This window comes from Argiope bruennichi, chromosome 11, assembly GCF_947563725.1.
Source record: "Argiope bruennichi chromosome 11, qqArgBrue1.1, whole genome shotgun sequence".
Classification (NCBI taxonomy): domain Eukaryota; kingdom Metazoa; phylum Arthropoda; class Arachnida; order Araneae; family Araneidae; genus Argiope; species Argiope bruennichi.
This window is the reverse complement of record NC_079161.1, coordinates 88,673,126-88,692,449: the sequence shown is the minus strand read 5'-3', so window position 1 is coordinate 88,692,449 and position 19,324 is coordinate 88,673,126. Positions and strand designations below refer to the sequence as shown.

Here is a 19,324-nt window from a genome sequence, read left to right as displayed (position 1 = left end):
GGAATTTGGTAGACATATTTTACAATCACCATGTAAGATAACAGAATATGTTTCAAATCGATATATTAAATAGTTAATTGCGCTTTAATACAAATTTTGATTTATCACTTTTATGAGAAATAAATTATATCCGTTAATACATCATGCTCAACGTTTTTGCCACAATATATTTCAAAGAGACGCACCTCAAATGCGAGGATGGGATGTCATCGGACAAATAAATAGGTTCTCTCTTCCTTGGATGATATTGCAATGATGGCGAGGTTGTTTTGGTCACATCCCGATGACGGATCATGCCTTCTATTTTATAGGTTGGTCCAAGGTTCCTGACAAACTTAACGATATGGAAGATCTTTTGTATGAATTACTCCCATAATATTCAGTTGCATCTGCTGTTTAACACATCAGTTAATAAGTCCCCGGTCTGACACATATATGGAACAACGTTGAAAGATCGACGTGATTTCAGGGTAGTAATAACCATCTAACAGTACGTGTCAAAATTTCATGGCGTTCTGACCGTTAGTTTTCCAGTCGTTTTAGCGACCCCAGTTTTGTAATTTTCAAGACAATTACAAAACTGGGAATTTCGTGTGTTGATTAAGCACTGTTCATTGATGGAGAAAAATACTGTTGAAGTCAAACAGCGGCTTGATAAGCATTACGGGGACTCTGCACCAGGGGAAATCAACTATTATTGACTGATATGCTGAATTTAAAGACAGTCGTACAAACCCTGATGATACTGAACGCTCTGGTCACCCAAAATCGGCAATTGTTCCGGGAAAACATAAAAAAATGTCCACAAAATAGTTTTAAAAGACAGTAAAATGAAGTTACATCAGATAGCTGTCACCTTGAAGATATCAGAAGGTAGTGTCTTTACAATTTTACATAAAAATTTGGGCATGCGCAAGTTGCTTTCGAAGTGGGTGCCGCGTTTGCTCACACCGGACCAGAAACAACAACGCGTCGACGATTCAGACCGCAGTATGGAGTTGTTCAAGCGAAATAAAAAGGATTTCTTGCGTCGGTATGTGACAATGGATGAAAAATGGATCCATCACTGAATCAAAAATATCGTCAGCAGAGTGGACAGTAGCCGGTGAAAGTCGTCCAAATTGGCTAAAAACTCAAGAGTCGGCTGGCAAGATTATGGCATCTGTATTTTGGGACGCGCATAGAATTGTGTTCGTCGACTATCTTGAAAAAGCAAAACTAATAATAGTGAATAAATATTAATGGCATTTTTGGATCGATTGAGTGCAGAAATCAAGAAAAAACGACCCCACATGCAAAAGAAAAAAGGGTTGTTTTATCAGGACAATGCCCCGGGTCACAAGTCGATGAAAACAATGGTTAAATTGGATGAATTACGCTTTGAACTGCTGCCCCTCCCACCGTACTCTCCAGATTTGGCCCCCAGCGATTATTGGCTTTTTGCAGACATGAAAAGATGTTCCAGGGAACGAAATTTGACTCAAATGAAGAAGTGATTGCCGAAACTGAGCTTTTTGAGAGCAAAGACAAATCGTTTTACATAAAGGGAATCGAAAAGTTAGAGGAGCGTTGGAATGAATGTATTAACTCTTGAAGGAGAGTATGTTGATAAATAAAGTGGAATTTCTAAAAAAAAAATAAAAAATTGTTTTTTTTAGAGCGGATACTTATTGAGTGATGTGTTATGTACCAAGGGAAAGATTTACTTTTATATAAGCGAAACAAAATTTGTTAATAGTAATAGTTTTGTTTTGACTATTTCTAAGCTGTTAAATTTTCAAACGTTTCTAGTAATGTAAGAAAAAATTCTATTTCCAAAAGTTGTAAGATGATGACTTAGTCTTAATAACTTATGTTTAGAATAAATCTAAGATTTGGCAGTAATAAGGAAAATTACTACTAAAAAAATTCTTAGACTGAAAAGGTTTATCTTACATTAAATTGACAAATGCTTATCAGTCAAAATTAGGGTTTCTTTAATTTTTTTTTTTTTATTTTTTCATTCCAAACCTATACGCTGGTGTAAAAAAACTTCATTGGATCCAAAATTGCTCATTGCAATTTAATAATGAAAACTGAATAAGAAAATAATAATCAATGAATTGAAATAAAACAAAATTTAATTATTAATGCTTCTTAAATAAATATTTTTACTGACACATACTTAAGAATTCAAAAAAAAAAAAAAAGAATCAATTTTTCATTTGTTACTTTTTTTGAAATTTTATGACATTGCGTATTCCTCCTAAAAATTTATTATTAAATCCTCAGAATTTATGTATCAATTAATCTATTAATTTTAAATAAATTTTTATTATTTTTATGAGCCTATTTTCCACTTGAAAAGGATAAAAACTTTTAGAATTTGAGAAAAAAATTCGGCACCCTTAACATTTATAATTAAAGACTAAAATGTAGAAAAGGGGAAAAAATGAAAAATGCTTTTAAAAGCCTCAATTATTAATAAAGTAAAAAATGGAAAATAATATGAAAAATTGTAAAAACATGACTCACTAGAAATAATAGTATAAAGAAATTAAGCCACAATGAATATGGCAATTATTAAATTCCAAAACCTTAATTGCAGAAAGAATTTTAAAATATGAATGCGATCCAAGTTAATATTTGTCTTGTATTTACATTAATATTTCACGCTTTTACATTTTTATTTTAATGTCTATATTTTTCATAAAAAAAAGTCATTTCCTACTTTTATATACTAATAAAACAGACTTTAAATCAGTCATATGATTAATATTTTTTAAGAATATTAACTTGAAGTTTAAATCATGAGAATGATTAAAATATGTAAATTAAATGCAAGTCAAGAGTTTCAAAAACATAAAAAAAATAAGTGAAGAGTGATTTATGTTAATAAATAAAGTAGATTATGCATTAAAACGACACATTTTTATTTAAGAAAATAGAAATAAAAATATCCATCCTATTTTACAATACGCTGTTTATGAATGAGCCTTATTTGAATATGGCGCAAAAACAAGCAAACGATCTCCAAAAATATCAACAAGACTTTAAATGCATCAACTAAATTACAGTGACAGGTGGATTTTTTTCTTTCTTTTTAACAATGCCCAGTAAGACGACTGCTATGACAATTCTAAATTACCACTCAAGTAAAAGTACTGCAAATAATACGATTTTCTTTCACAAAGATTAAAAAAAGAGAGAGAGAGAAAGAAAAAGTAAACATTAATTCGTTGTTAAAAAGAGGGGCTCAACTGACATGAATAGTATCTTCACGTCTATCTTTTTAATGTTAGAGATAAATTTTTAACGATTCTTAAATGCAAAAGAAGGAATAGAAGGGGGGGGGGATAGGAAGAATGGAATACGTGAAAGGGAGGGAGGAGAAAGGGGTGGAATAAAGGGAGGTTCCTGCTTTTCGTTTCGTTAGTGATGGGTTCAAACATCCGTAAAGTCACGTATTGGATTTCAGATTTATGGGTCTTTTATGACCTATAAAAACATGCGCCGTAGTCAGTAGTTGAAATCATGATGAATTGAATAATCGTTTGGCAGATGGATACCTGTCGCTTCTTGCCTTTGTAAACGGCGGCGTGACGTTTATTTTGTGATTTGGAACGAAATGATTGTTTGATTTGGAGTTATTGTATTTTAAACGGGTTAGAGTTCTTATTTTCAGTAGTTTGTTGTAAAGATAATAAAGTAGTGAATCTAAATGTAATAAATCATTCTCAGTTATAGCATAGCTTTGATTATCGTTTGCACAAATACATATTATTTAGCTGTGTTGCTAATGCAAATAATTTAACACACATTGAAAACTATAAATCACAAATTTTTAAGTTGGGATTTGAAAAATGCATTTACACAGTAATCTTGTGTGAATATTAGATTGTAAAAGTTCCTTTTACTATCTAATATTCTAATTTTATGTACATTTTTTCGTAGGAGCTGCCAATAAAAGTAACAATTAGTTTGTACTAATAAAATTCTTTTGTCACATTGTCTTTCAGCACAAAATATATATGCGTGTGATCTAGAGTTTTTATTCAATCTGAATGAATTTTACACGTGCTTTTCAAAACGTAAGGCGGGTAGCTGACAACTTTTCAAAAGCTGGAAGTTAAATAAAATATATTAGTAAAAAATTTTTAAAGTTTTTAGTATTTTTAGTCATAATTTTGAAAATAATGACGCAAAGATTATTTTTATCCTTACCTAAAATTTTTTTTTAAAAAAATGTCCTTTTTAATGATACAATTTCATTTTCGTGCATTAAAAATTAATATATCTTTTTTCAATATTTAATTAGATACATTATTTGTAGCATTTTTTGTTTATTATTATAACTAAATTCAAACTTATTTTATTGTACATCCAAAACCCGTTCAACAGCGTATTTTTGAGAATGTTATAATTAGAATTTTAAAAAAATGTTTTCTTAGAAAATAACTCCTTAGTAGGATTTTCGCTTCCGTTTTTATTTTCATGTGTATATACACCTGATTTCGTTCCTGCAGTGATGTTTTTAAGACCGATTCTTATTATTTCATGTTTCACAATCACATTTAATAACAAGGCCACATTTTAAATAAATATATTCTATTTTATTATTTCAGCAGCAATGAAAACCAATATTCAGAGCAAACAATCGAGTCATCAAAAGTGGTTACTTCCTAAAATATAAAGCAAATCAGGGATAAAAAAATTCAATAATATTTTTACTTCTTAGCCATTACCATTTCATTTCACTTTAAACAATAAAAAATGGTCGTAGAATTAATTAATGATCAAAAAATGTACTAGTTGACTGTGTCTTGCATAATATACATACGAAATCTCTGTAGATGGGTAATAGATGGGTAACTGTACTCGTAGACATATCTATTAGAAATATTTCTTTTAGTTTCACATAAATCCTACGCTCTGAAAAAATAATACCCTTTGAAATCGTTTAGGAGAGCGCATTTTCATAATCCATCCTGAAATTCTCTTTCCTCTAACTTATTCATATCATAACAAATAACCAGATTAATGGTCTTCCCCAAACTTTCTCGCATACTCTCTAATAAAGGTGTATCCTAGAAAATGCCTTGCATAGCATTGTTATATAATAAATACGAAACATTATCTTTTGGCGTGAATTTAGCATTTTTACTGAATTTGTAGTGAGATCCTTGGCAAGTGTTTTGGCGATTCCTGGCAATACATTATTAATGTCCAAAAATCAAATTTGTATTTCAGACGTGTTTTTCCAAACCGATTGAAGCAAAAAATCTGACACAAAACTACATTTTCTGTTCCAAACTTTCATACCAAATTTGATATATTTAAGTTACTACGTTTTTGAGTTACCTCATTAATATATTTTTGAAAATACAGATCAACAGGTAATCAACCCTTCATTGGATTTGGCTCAAAATTTGATAGGTGTTTACACTATAAATGTTAAATATATGCACTGAATTTTATCCATATAGCTTTCATTGTTTTGTAGTTATTGTGTTAATTTATATTCTAATAGTCGAACAGACAGACTTCTGCTAAATGGCCTTTGCTTAAAATTTAATAAAAATATACAAATTTTTATGTAAAGATACCAAAATTTGATACCAAATTTCATTCGTCTAACTCAAAACATTTTTGAGTTATCTTTGTCACAGACAGACAAACATTTTCCAAAAGGGTATTTTTCGAACTCAGGGTGGTCTAAAATGTGGAGATTCACACATTCATTCATCAAAATCTAGTTCGAATTTTTTGACGATTTCTATACTTTCGCTGTACTACATATACGAGAAAGTAATAATAGCCGGCGTCCTGGCAGAGGTGTAGCACGTCTTCCCCGTGATCCTGGGTTCGAGTCCCGGTTTGGGCATGCTTGTTCTTCCGTTGTTCTATCTGTGAGATGTGTGAATGTGCCCTCCTGTAAAAAGGGGTTGTGCATGCGAATGAGTGATGCGCGAATAGCAAAGTCGTACTCTTGGCCCTAGGTGGCATTATTTAAAAAACAAGAGACGCTCCCCCACCGGCTTAAAATCGCTGTCTTCGTAACAGCAGGCTTGTCCATGGTAAGTGCCATAAGAAACAACAACAACAGAAATAATAATTAAATAAAATAAAAAATATTAATTGAAAACTTGCATGGAAATATTTTAAATTACAATAAAATTTTCCAATTCATTTTAGCTATTATTAAAATAAAACCTCAGTAAAGCACCTGTGACAAAATTCATGAAATTTATCCCGATCAAAGCTGAGAGCTACACTTAAAGAGTTTCAGTACTCAACTATGTAATAAACATTCCAAATATTCTTCACTTCATGACCGAAAATTCACTATTTTACTGAATCAATGTTCGGGTGATTAGATTAAACTGAACTCATTAACGAATTTTTCAACGTAATTATTTTCAAAACAATATTAACCAGTGCAGGCAACACATATCTCTTAAATGTCGACATTAATATACATTCTCCGGTAGATATATTTTTTTCTGTCGAAGAAAAACTGGAATTATTATGAGACCTTAGCTCAAATTCCTAATAAAACACAGAGTTGATATTTTAGCCCTTTTAGACACAGTCCAGGAACTAGAAAAGCAATTAATATTAATTAGAAGGCGGAAATTGTCAGGTAAAGCGTAGATAAAATCTAAAAGATGAAAAAGAAAAGGAGAGGGGGGAGGGGGTTGAAAAGCGTTAATGGAGATGACCACGCCCTGCACAAGGGTTGGCAGTGCATACATTTTTTTGAGCCCATCCACGTTCTGCCTATTCGGTTTGCCTAATCTATAGTGTTACTATGAAAATATAGAGGTGTGCCAAAAATTGCAGACCTTCTTCAATACTTTCTTTGTCCAACGTGGTTATTTGGCGCCTTTTTTTTTATTTTCTTCCCTAAATAAATAAAAAAAGGGCTAAGTCAAATTAAAGGAAACTTAGTTTAGGTAATTAGCTACACATCTTTTAACGAATACATGTGCAAATGCTATTTTTTTTTCTAATTAAAAATGACGCATTAGGTCGCCATTTTTTTTTTTTTTTTTTTTTTTAAATTCTTGAACAAGTTTATCTACAAGTACGAAAAGCTTCATAATATCGTTTGTAGAAACAATGAAATTTGCTTGAAGAAACAAAACAATGAAAGTTGATAAAAATAAATATTATCGTTTGCAGACTATTTAAAACCATTTTTATTAGATTTATTTTCTAAAAAATCGTTTGTAATTTATTTTAAAAATGTGTAAAAACAATGAAATTTGTCTGAAGAAACAAAACAATGAAAGTTGATAAAAATAAATATTATCGTTTGCAGACTATTTAAAACCATTTTTATTAGATTTATTTTTTAAAAAATCGTTTGTAATTTATTTTTAAAATGTCTTATGTCATGCCGTCCAAAACGGCGCTTTCTTTATCAAACAGATCAATTTGAATGCTGTATTATAAAACAATTTTTTTTTTTCAATGCGCGATTCACAAACTGCACCGTTAGTACTTTGAACAGCGTTAAAAGCAATAAATAAATACATATGGAAATGTACTACGTAAGAAAATAGCATGATAAATGCATATGCAAATAACAGACGATTTTACGAGAGGAATAAATAAACAACAATAATAATAAATTTCCCATAGATAAATACGAAACCGTATTATAAATAAACTATAGACAAATAGTATTACAATGAAGATTAAAAATATAGCTTGAATCTGAAGAGGCATTTATTATCTCACACTTGAGTAATTTTTATTATTTCTACTTTCATTATTTTTCTCCTGTCTTAGAATAATCTAGCACTCGCTTTGGATGAAGGGGGGGGGGGGGCATGTACCACAGAGTTGGGATCACCAGTTGATAGAAACAGCTGTAAAAATTTCCTCTATTAAAATATTGGGAAGGCCTCTTTAGGTTAACTGTTAACAGGTGTTAAATATAGGTTCTCTTTCCTTTTTCTCGTATAGAGCGGCACAGCGACATTTCATTAGAGCAACAGGTGTTCGATTTCTGTCTGAATCAGTGACACCGTGCACTACATACATGACATCAATGGTATTTATTCCAAATAGCAGATATTGTCCGAAAATCTATATTTTTAATTTTCGCATTTTTATGATAGTGTCTGTGTGGTCAAAAGAATATATAATGTTTTTAATATTTCAAATGGCCAAATGGGGAAAAAAAATTGGATATTTTATTCAAGTTATCAGTATGTCTATTATTAGTAAAAACATTAATGAAAAACTTATTCATTTTGAGAAAAATTATTGTATCTATACTACTATTATAAATGTGAAAGTTTGGATGGATGGATGGATGTTTGTTAGTCAATCACGCCAGAACGGCTGAACAGAATTGGATGAAACTTAGCTGAGAGATAGATTATAGTCTGGAATAGGACACAGGTTACTATTTATTCCGTTTAATTGAGTGGTTAATTGTTTATTAATTAAAAACTAACTTTCCCGCCAAAAATCGCCAAATGAGTAAAACTTCAGGGTTTTTTCCCCCCACGCCAATGAGATTAGGCTTAACATGATTTTGACTATTATTTCAAACGATTCTGTTAATTTTCTTAGTGTTCGATACATTTAAAATTAAACATTGTTAATGAATCGATCTTTCGGATTCATTCTGAAGTACTTTTGAATTAAAATAAATTCACGCATGCGCAGGAGTAACAAAAGATAAAACCATTGATGCTATAAATTCCAATCTATTTCCACGCGTACGAAGTCACGAGTAAAAGCTAGTATAAATATAAAAAATCAATATTTATTTTCTAAATTAATTTTGTCTTGAAATTAAATACATTATGATTGCAAAATAAAATAAGCACCAATAATTGCATAAACAATATATTGCATAAAATATGTATAATATTTGAGAATATATGCATATAAATGTTAACATATAAAGGCAGTAGAAGAAACTATTTAAGTATGGAAATACGATGAATAAAATCTCGAACAATGCTAATGCAATAAGTATTAACGATTAATATTTAATATATTAATCTGCCTTATGTTACTTAGATTTTATCTTTCTTTTTTGGCAATCTTTCTAATAATTCTATCTTTTGAGTAGTCAAATCTATCTACAGGATAATTAGAGGCTTATTTGTCTCAAAGATTAGATCTAATTCCTGATAGTTTAGTGATAAAGCATCTATTCGTAGTTTTTACGTAAAGAAATACAATCTTCTGCATAATTATTATCTGAACAGAATGACGTATTCATTCAATGGATCTCATAGATGGAACAAATTTGCCAAATATTTTCCATCATCTATTCATAGTTTTTACGTAACGAAATACAATCTTCTGCATAATTATTATCTGAACAGAATGACGTATTCATTCAACGGATCTCATATATGGAACAAATTTGTCAAATATTTTCCATCATCTATTCATAGTTTTTACGTAACGAAATACAATCTTCTGCATAATTATTATCTGAACAGAATGACGTATTCATTCAATGGATCTCATATATGGAACAAATTTGTCAAATATTTTCCAGATACGGTCTAAATTTAAAAGTAGAAATTATCTGACACAAGATAACAGATGGCAACGCACTGGATCTGTATCAGGGAATTCTGGGATTGCTCCAGATGTTCTGAGAATTAGTTGTTGGATACTGAATTCGGCAGATTGATTCTTTAAGAAATTCCGACAAGATGTTTGGCCAGTAGATATACAGCCAAGAGATACGTATTTTTGAAGATATGTAATAATATTCCTGCATTTAAATATGACTAAATATTTGCCGAAAATTATTACAGCTGAGTGAATCAAATATTCTGGATACTTTGCAGTAGGCTCACCTTTGACATTTATGTGCAGAAGTCTTATGATTTGAGATTTCTATACAATGTAGCATATACTTAATGCGTTGCAGTTTTATCACCATGGTAACAATATTAAAAGAGTTATATAATAGAACAGCTGAAAATCGCATCTCATTTAGTTTATTTTCAAACTTTTTGTTTCAATCAGTTGAATTATATGTAAAATAAATAATCTGCCATTATTATATGCCATATATTTTTAACTTTTTGATTTATACACTTTATAAGTTTTAGAAGTATAGCGGATACAGTTACATATCCATAGAATGTTCAAGATATGAAAAATTTAAATTAATTGTTTTAGACACTACCAAGTTCATAATTAATATCATATTCAGAGATAAGAAATCGATGAAAATGAATATCATATTTTAAAAATAGTTTTAGGTCAGTACAATAATTAGAAGCGTATAGTATATATATACGTATAGTTATAACGTATATAGTATATATAAACGTATAGTTATAATGTAAACAATAGTTGGTTTATAATAACAAATAATATGAGCTTATATAATCAATAAACTAACAATACGCCCCACTTAACTATGACATTCTAAGATTTTCTCTGTTTTCCCTTAAGAGTAATTTTGCACTGAAATGTAAAGAAAAAAATTAACATGGCATAATTAGAAAAAGAAATTAACTCCTAAAGAATTAATCACCATAAATTCACTATATATGCAAGAACTCTATGTCTGCAGAAGTCATAGTCTTTTATTTTCATAAAAAATAATTTTAATTCATCATTAAAATTTATTTAAATGTTATTAATTTCCTTTGCGAATAAATTCATATTATTTATAGTACGAATGGTAAAATAACAGTATTCCTCAGTTAATAAGAGGGGTTTAAATTCCGACCGGTGCCTAACCTCCCTACGATCGACCGTTAGGTTAGTGAAAGGAAACTCGGCTTTCAGCTTTTAATTCTTGACTGGAAGCTCTAACCTTTCTAATACTCACAGCGTTCTAAAATAAAATTATAGTAGTAGAAGTTTAAATATGACAAGCTCACGATATGAGTTACTTGTATAAACAAAACTGTTTCGAAGATCAAATTCCATGATCCCAAATTCTTTACAAATATCGTTTGGTGAAATAAGCAAAATAATAAGTTGGGATTATTATATAAGCAACTGCCTAAAAATCCCTATGATCTCATTGTTATTATTATTATTATTATTTGCTGTATCTTTAAGGCACAGCAAGATTTTGCGCTATAATTTAATTTACAAATGTCATGCATCGAAATTGTTCAAATAAAAATTGTATCGATCGAATTTGTAGTTCAATTCCTTCCTAATTACTTTTTATAAGTTTTATATTTTGTGTTTTATAATTCTAAAAAAAGAGAAATTAAAGTATTGAGTAAAAAAAATGTCAATATTATAATTAAATAAATTCAGATTGTATGTATATTTGTAATTTATTATTATTTTTTTATTTTAGTAATTTTGTCATTTTTCTTTGTACCCAAAAACGTTGTAATTTTATTATTTTTTTATTCGAAATTAATAATACATCAAAATTTATTATTATTTTTTTAGATACATGATATGCTAAAATCAGCTTTCTTGAAAAATAGCAGACAATTTAATGTTTCAATTTGTCAAAATTTGCGATTTGAAATTGCTTACATGGCGATTAAATTAAAATAAATAAAACGTATCTAGTTTTAGAAATTGGAGTGGCGAAAATGATGAAGATATAAGGGCCCCTGGAGAAGGATATTTTTAAAACAAGTACAGAACAACGCTAAAATTCATACTGAGTGGCTCAAATGAAACTAAATCCGCTCGGTGAAATAAACTGTCTGTCTCTGGTACCGGTAACAAAACTATAGTTAATTTAAAAGAAGGTAATCATTTCGGACTTCTAGTAGAGTACTTTTAAGTACATTTCCTTATGCTGTATTCTCCAATGGGCAGTTGTAATGGACAAAGCCCATCTCTCTGATCCATTCCAAAAAATCGTTTGGTGAGGCCTGTAGTTAGCACTAGTCAAGATAGTGGTACGATCCCCGGGCATTTTAAGCCTCGAGCTGCAACACGGCAGAATAGCATGCTAAAGGATGGGGGCCCCAGTAACATCTCTCTCACTCTTTCACTCACTCTTTCATCCTCTTCTTCTTCATTCTCTCCATCCCCATCCTCCGTCGCTCTTGCTCCTCCGCATCCCATTCCACCATTCCCTCCCCCACACCCTTCTTCCTCTCACAGCATCCGTCAGATGCGGATGCCACGCAGGGGACAACCACCACACACAACGACGGGCAGGGGGGAGGAGAGACTGGGGGTGGTCGGAGTTTGAGACGTCCGTTCCTTCGTGGACCCCGGGGCGGGGAAGGAGGGGGCAGGGGTGGAGAAGAACAGTGCCAGCCAGGACCGAACGAAAGACGAAGAGAAGAAGATCCAGGGATGCTGCTGCAGGAAGAAAAGGATCCTTCTAGGGATAGATTTTTTTCCTTTTTTTTCTGGAAGAGGAAACGGGAGAAAAAGGAGAGAGAGAGAGAGAAACAGGGAAAAAAATCGTAGTAGGTTAGAAGAAGAGGAATAAGAAAAAAAAAAAAAAAAAGGATCTTCAAGACTTATCGCGCTAGAGACGTCTCAGGGCGAAATGAAAATAAGAGCAGGATTGGAAGGGGGTAGAAAAAAGGAGGGAGGTGGCGACGACGTCGGACGAAGAGAGAAGAGAGGGGGGCGACCAAACCCAGAGAGGATGAGGATGAAGGCTTGGAACATTTATTCTTCGATTTTTTTTCTCTTCCCTTTCTTCTCCGCCAGCCCTTCTTCCTTCCTTTTTCTCTCTTAGCTATCTCTTGTTCTTTTCCGAGCACAAACAGTGGTTTGTGTACACCTACACGTGAGTAATGACGCATGCGCAGCAGAGTGTGAGTGGCTAGAGAACAAACTGCGGCAAAAACCGTCTGCGAAAAAGTTAAACACACACACTCAAGAAAAAAAGGTGGAGAGAAGTTCTTTAAATATAGCCCCAAGAGTGCCCGAAGTACTGAAAGACGTACAAGTTCAAAGTAAACTGCTCTTTCAGAAAGCAAGTCAAGGTGGTGGCAACCCTTGAAGAATCGATTCCTCAAAAGAAAAAAAGAAAAGAAAAGATAAAATCGAACAAGATGTAAACACTCAATCATCTTAGCTACAAGCAATAATAAAAAATAATCTTATTTTTCCTAAAGTGTATCTCTGTAGCAGTGCTTAATTTCCCCATTGTAAACCAGCTTATTTGTCCGGAATATTGTTCTTATTTTCTTAAAATTTCAATTCGATGGTCCACTATCTCTTTCGTTTATTTGTATTTCTTTCTATAGGCAAACTGATAGTTGAGTCCTATTTTGATTTCGTAATATTCTATTAGTGCTCTTCTCAATAACAGTGCATCTCACCAAAACAAGTTTATAATGATTAACAAGTTTTACAAGTTTTATTTGAAAATCATAATATATTGCATGATTTTCCTAGAAAACAAACAGGACAAAACCAGTTAAATACAAACAAACAAATATTTTTTTCTCAAAATTAAATTTCAACAATGTAAAAAAATGTCCATTAAATCACAATATAATTTTTGGCACGATTTTAAATTTATTTTATAATTAAAATTCTTATCAAAAGATATAATAAAACACCCAGCAATGGCAAAAAGAACAAACAAAATCCGAACTGAAAGAGTTTTATTATTAATAACTCAACAAACTTATCTCTTCTTGATCAATTTTATTCGTCCAGTTGCTACATTTATCTTTCAATTTATAGCGCCATCTATGGTTTGAAAATAAAAGACAGATTCCAAACTTTTCCTTTTTATTTAAAAGAAATTCGGGTAATTTTGGATACTTTGACTTTTCCATTGGTGGACTGTTTTCTTTTCCTTTAACGCATGCGCACTCAAAGCTCGAAAGTGATTGGCACATTTCAATAAATAAAACACGCGGTCGCTGTTTCAGCACATAACTTCTTCATAACTTTAAAAGCTTCCACTGTTATTAAATTTGTTTATAATTGAAACACAATTAGACTGCTTATGCAATCATTCTGTAGCATTAATTATAAAGGATTCAGCCTTCTGTTTGCAGACAGGAAGTAAACATATTTCTATTATTATCGTTTTAAAAGAGGGAAATATATTGATCTGTTACATGCAACAGTTTGAGTCTTGTTGCTTTTCCGCAGAAAATGTATTTTTACATTCACTGTATTGGCGATGTTTATTATCGTTTGATGGAACGAGTTCTTCTTTCCAGATCATTTAATGAATTGATTGTTAATGCAAATAAATTTATTATTTGTTTTCAAAATAGTTTTTCATCGCCGAAACATTGATATAATGTTTAAATTAAGATTGTTTAAATTATTAGATTTTATTTGAAATTAAACGTTTATTAAAAAAATTTTATTCATTTTTTAATGACAATTTTATTTTTTTCACTGTGGAAATGCAAAGTTAAACAGTATTTAGCATGTATAAAAGTTAAAAAAAAAAAAAAAAAAATCACATAAACCAAACTTTTTATTAGAAAAAAAAAGAAAGAAATCTGAAATTAGATAAATTAATATAATTTTCATTAATAACAAGTGATAATTTTAATGAATATTTTTTAAACAATTTAATCACCTATCATATTGTTCTTATGCCTATGAAATATGGACGAATTGGACATAATAAAACATTTATTAAAATTAAAAAAATGAAAGAAAAATATTTAAAATTATGAAGAAAAAGACACACTTCAGAATAAGACATTTTTACAATATGAAAAATCATAATAGTTTTAAATTTAACTTGAATTAATTATAATTTTACTTGAATGCGAATTATTTTTTGCTAAAACCCTCAACTGAATCTGTTGTTAAAATACTTCCTAATTTTGTTCTCTGGGTTTTTTTGAACATTAATTATTTATTAACATACTAACTATTATTCTATAATAACGAAACAGAAATTCTACATTCCTTTTATGTAAAGTTGTTTTCAGTTTACAGTTAAATTCCTATTTTTAGTTTATTAATTTTTAAGCCAAATATATTCTTGTTTTATTAATTTTCAGATTAGTTCAAAAAACTTGTTAATTAATTATGGTCGTAATAGAATAAAAAAATGTCTTACTAATAAGAATTGCAATTATCAGGATTAACTCTCAACAAAAATGAGTATTTTGTTCCTCATTTTTAAAGTAATAAAATTGTACAAAATAAGCAATACATGTAATGAAATCAAAATGAATAAATATAATTGTCAATTACAACTTTAAAATTAATATCACAATTTTAGATATGTTTGAACTTTTTCTTCACAGAGGTTCACATCATTTTATTTAAAACTAAATCAAAATTAAAAAATAAAATTAAAAAAAAATTTTGATCTAAAATAATTTAAATGAAACAGAAAATATCAATAAAATAATTTCAATTTTATGATATTTATAAGCAACTAAAAAAATAGTAAGTAAAAAAAAATATTTTTTGTTCTGTTTCCAATAAACTTGACCGATCAGTTTATTATTCTTTCAGAGTTTATTTAAGCATTACATTATTATTTTTCTCACTTTTTCTTTACGTTCTTTTTGATAGAAGCTGAAATAATAAGCAAATAAATTTTGTTAGCTTTGCGTCAAAAGGTTTTAATCTAAATTCGTTTCGGTTGATAGACTATTATTTTGATATGCTTTTATTTTCTAAGAATAGCTGTTTTTTTTCCTTTCCAATATGTTACAATGTTTGAATATAACTTGTCTTTATTGTGAAAATAGCAATTTAACTATGTAATTTTATTATGACTAGATAGCGACATTTCTTTTTGTTGAAAAGCATGTTAAATAGTGCGTTCCATAAAGATACATTTTTCTTTCTGTATAGAATCTTACAATTATATTATTCTTTTAAAAGAAATTATTTGCAATATTTAAATTTCCAGAGTTAATATAATTTTGGAGGATATTTATTTAAAATAAAGACTACATTCTTCGGATTGTTTTATATGAACTGACATTAAATATTTTACTTTTTATATGAAGCAATATATATAATTTTATTCAATAGTTACAAATATTTTTTATTTAAAGTCATATAACAACAATATTTTGAATTTATTCGTTTAATACTCTGAAAATGAAAAATAATTTATTGGCAAATATTTTAGAAAGACAATTTCTATTACGTTGTTTTTTCATTTTAACAAATGAAAGTTTTAATTCACATAATATAATAAATACATAGAAAAAACTTTAGGCTGATATAATTTCATAACATAAATAAATAAAAATTATAACCATTTATTACATAATACAAAATAAAAATAATTTTAAATTTGAAAATGTTTTTATAAATTAAAAATTTTTTAAAACACAGGATCAGTAATATATTTATATTTTACAGCTACCGTAAGTTTACTTAATATACAGGCCAATGTCGGTAACTTTGATTATTAGAAGTTAAATCAGAAATTTTTATTTGACAATTCTTTGAAAATTTTGATATGAAGGAATATGCTTTAGATTAAAAAAAAATTATCTTATAGTTTTTTAATTTGAGTCTGATAAATTAGATATTTACATTCATAAAATGATGTTAAAGAACTGCTAAAATTAAAACACTTCATTTTTTTTAAAATTTACAAATGAATAAAAAGTGAAATTTAATAGAAATATTTGAAAAAAAGTTTGTTTTCTTCCCCGATTAAGCATATCATTCAGATAACAATTCTTTCATAAAGAAGCAAACATCAGATCTCGGGACATTTCTGGGAACGAAATTTTCTAGATTCTGAACAAACATTACTTATATTACAGCAAAATCTTCTTTTGAATAACTGAATTTAATTATTAAAAATTCCTAGTAACTCTGAAACAAAAAGAATGATTTCTATTGGTATGGCTAGTAATAGGATCTGTAGTTTGACAGCACAGACAGGCAGTTTGCACTTTTAGATAAAATTTAAATAATATTTGAGAATAATTTAATCGGAGATTGTAGCAATAATTCTCAGATATAATGAATTTTATTGCTTATATAGACAATTAATTTGGTAATAGTTCGAATTCTTGAACAGATGATTCTGAAAACTACTTTTTTAATTCTTTGAATAACTTAGAAAGGGAAAATAATAATGAATTATTTTGATTTCCTTATTCACCAGCCATTTTTTTGGTTTATCGTTTTTCATACATTTATATGATTCATTTTTGATTTTTTAAAAAGATTATTGGGATTTTTTTTTCTAAAAAATATATAGCACTATCAACTGAAATAATGGAAATGTCGAGAAATAATTTATAATTTTTCCTGATTGATTTTTCATTTCACATATGATTTATAACTTGCTTTATAAAATATATAACAAAACAGTAAAAGTTTACTGTTGGGAATATGTATTTAGAGTATAATATTGTTAAAAATAAATCTTCGCAGTTGCTTAAAGTTTTAATTATTAAAATTATTTTAATTTCAGTCCTTGTTAACTTTTCTCCTTTAAATTTCGTTTCTATCGACAAAAGTATTTCTTCACTAGTTTTAGCATGATCTGACTAAAAGAATAATATATTTAAAATGAGGCTTTTCAAACATCAAAGTTTAAAAATGCATTTGAATAAGCCGAATACTATATAAAACGATAAAATTAGTTTTCATTGTAAAGGAAAATATAGTTTTTCTTGCATTTATAAAAATTATTATTTGTTACTGTTAATTTGCCTAAAACTACATATTTAGACTGAAGTTGCCAGGAACAGTTTTCATTCATATATATTTCCAAAAAAAATATTTTTAAATATATTTTATCAATTTATTTGAAATATATTTATCCATTTGCATTTTTAAAATGCTCAAGAATGATTAGCATAACACATACTCTTTCTTTCTTTCTTTTTTTTTTTTTTTTTGTTTGTTAAAATCGAAATTATTTCATCTAGTTAAAATGAAATTGCTGCAATTTTAAGGGTGAATGTAATTAATATAAATATAGTTATGTTTTTTTATGAATATGCAATAAAAAAATTATATCACAATTGAAAGGGTTTTCTTTTGTGATAAACTTTGTGAAAAACTTTTATAACTCTGAAATTTTATTTTATCAACAGAACATGTTGATAAAATCCTTTACAAAAATCAGCAAATCGTACTAATTAATTTAATAGCAGTTATATATTTATATAATTTTAGAACATTTTTATTGCCTGGCTTAAAAAAAATTGCATTTTGCACTCAGTTTTTCCCTTCATTTATTAATTTATTTAAAAATAAGTTCCCTCTTTTTTAATGAATTTTTTTATTATTTTTTGAATTTCACAAAATTTTAAAACAAGCAGCCATAATTCAAATTAAAAATTATTTTCTCCATTTGTGACATCTTACTCTTTTCTTCAGTTTATTACTTTATTTTGTTGAAACTGAAATGAAATGAGCATTTAGCTAAAGAAAATCAATTTAACTGTTCAGATTTTAATATAGAATAAATTATAGGCTTGCAATTAAGAAAATGGAAATGTTTTGGTACTTACCGTACCAAGCAAGCATCAGGTAGCTATAGTCCGTTGAACGAGCACTTGGTTCGGTAGAACAGTTACTTTCCTCCCTTTCTAGCTGAAAATGTAGCAGACGATCTTCTTTAAGTTACATGTTCGTCAGAAAATGAATCATTTACAACAATTTCCAAGGTAGCAGACATTTGAATCGTTCTGAAACTGCTGCGAGACGAATGTGTTCGTGTTCGTATAACTATTCTGCTATTGCAGACGATATTTTTCCCGCGACAAAAAAAATTAAATTTCAGATTCTGAACGATATTTATCAATTCTTTCTTTTAATAATATTTCTTCGATCTGATCACGTGATGATAAATAACAGAACAAGGTGAATTTAACACAGTTTTGTGGAACAAGAATAAATAAAATGAAAAAATTATAAATAAATTCGGCGTGGAATATTTTCCCCGCTGCCTCTAGCTAGCAGCCAGTTGAACTGTCAAACTGTGAATTGTGCTGGTAGCAAGAAGAATTCGAAAAATCGTTTGGCATCAATTCTTCGCAAGCAGACGTTGGATTTGCAGTCTGTGGGAGGAAGCAAGGGCCTAGTCCATGGTTTTCCTGTCGCTGGAGAACATGGAAAATGCTTTCAGAAATCGCGTTTGATGGTGGTGGTATTGACCGGCGCCACGGACTGGCTGAGGCGCAGGACGACCGCGCATTCGGGCCAGAAGAGCTCTTCTCTCGCCGTGATATCGGATGGGCGAGCGCATGTAAGGGGGGAAGAGGCGCGGGGAAGTAGTGGGCGGTGGAAAATACAGGATGATAACGAAGGGGATTCGGAGGGACCGTCCGCACATCAAATATCGTGTAGTGGTGACTAAAATGCAAAAATTTAAAGAAATGGACACATTTTTAGGATTATGTGACAATTAATTTGTTAAAAATAATAAATTAAAAAAAACGTAATAACAGCATAAATAATTTAATAAATCAAAATTTAG

General features: G+C 29.4%; 1 protein-coding gene across 2 annotated transcripts in view; it reads right to left on the bottom strand.

Moving 5' to 3' along the window:
- Nucleotides 1-19,037, bottom strand: part of LOC129957232 (cuticle collagen bli-1-like) — a 233,583-nt gene extending 214,546 nt beyond the window's left edge. Inside the window, exon 1 of one of the 2 annotated variants that reach the window (XM_056069472.1) lies at nucleotides 18,357-19,037. In XM_056069472.1, coding sequence (XP_055925447.1) covers nucleotides 18,357-18,372 — 16 coding nt within the window. In that variant the 5' untranslated portion in view covers nucleotides 18,373-19,037. The remainder of the gene's footprint in view (nucleotides 1-18,356) is intronic. The other variant, XM_056069473.1, reaches the window with a different exon arrangement.
- Nucleotides 19,038-19,324: the final 287 nt, after the last annotated feature.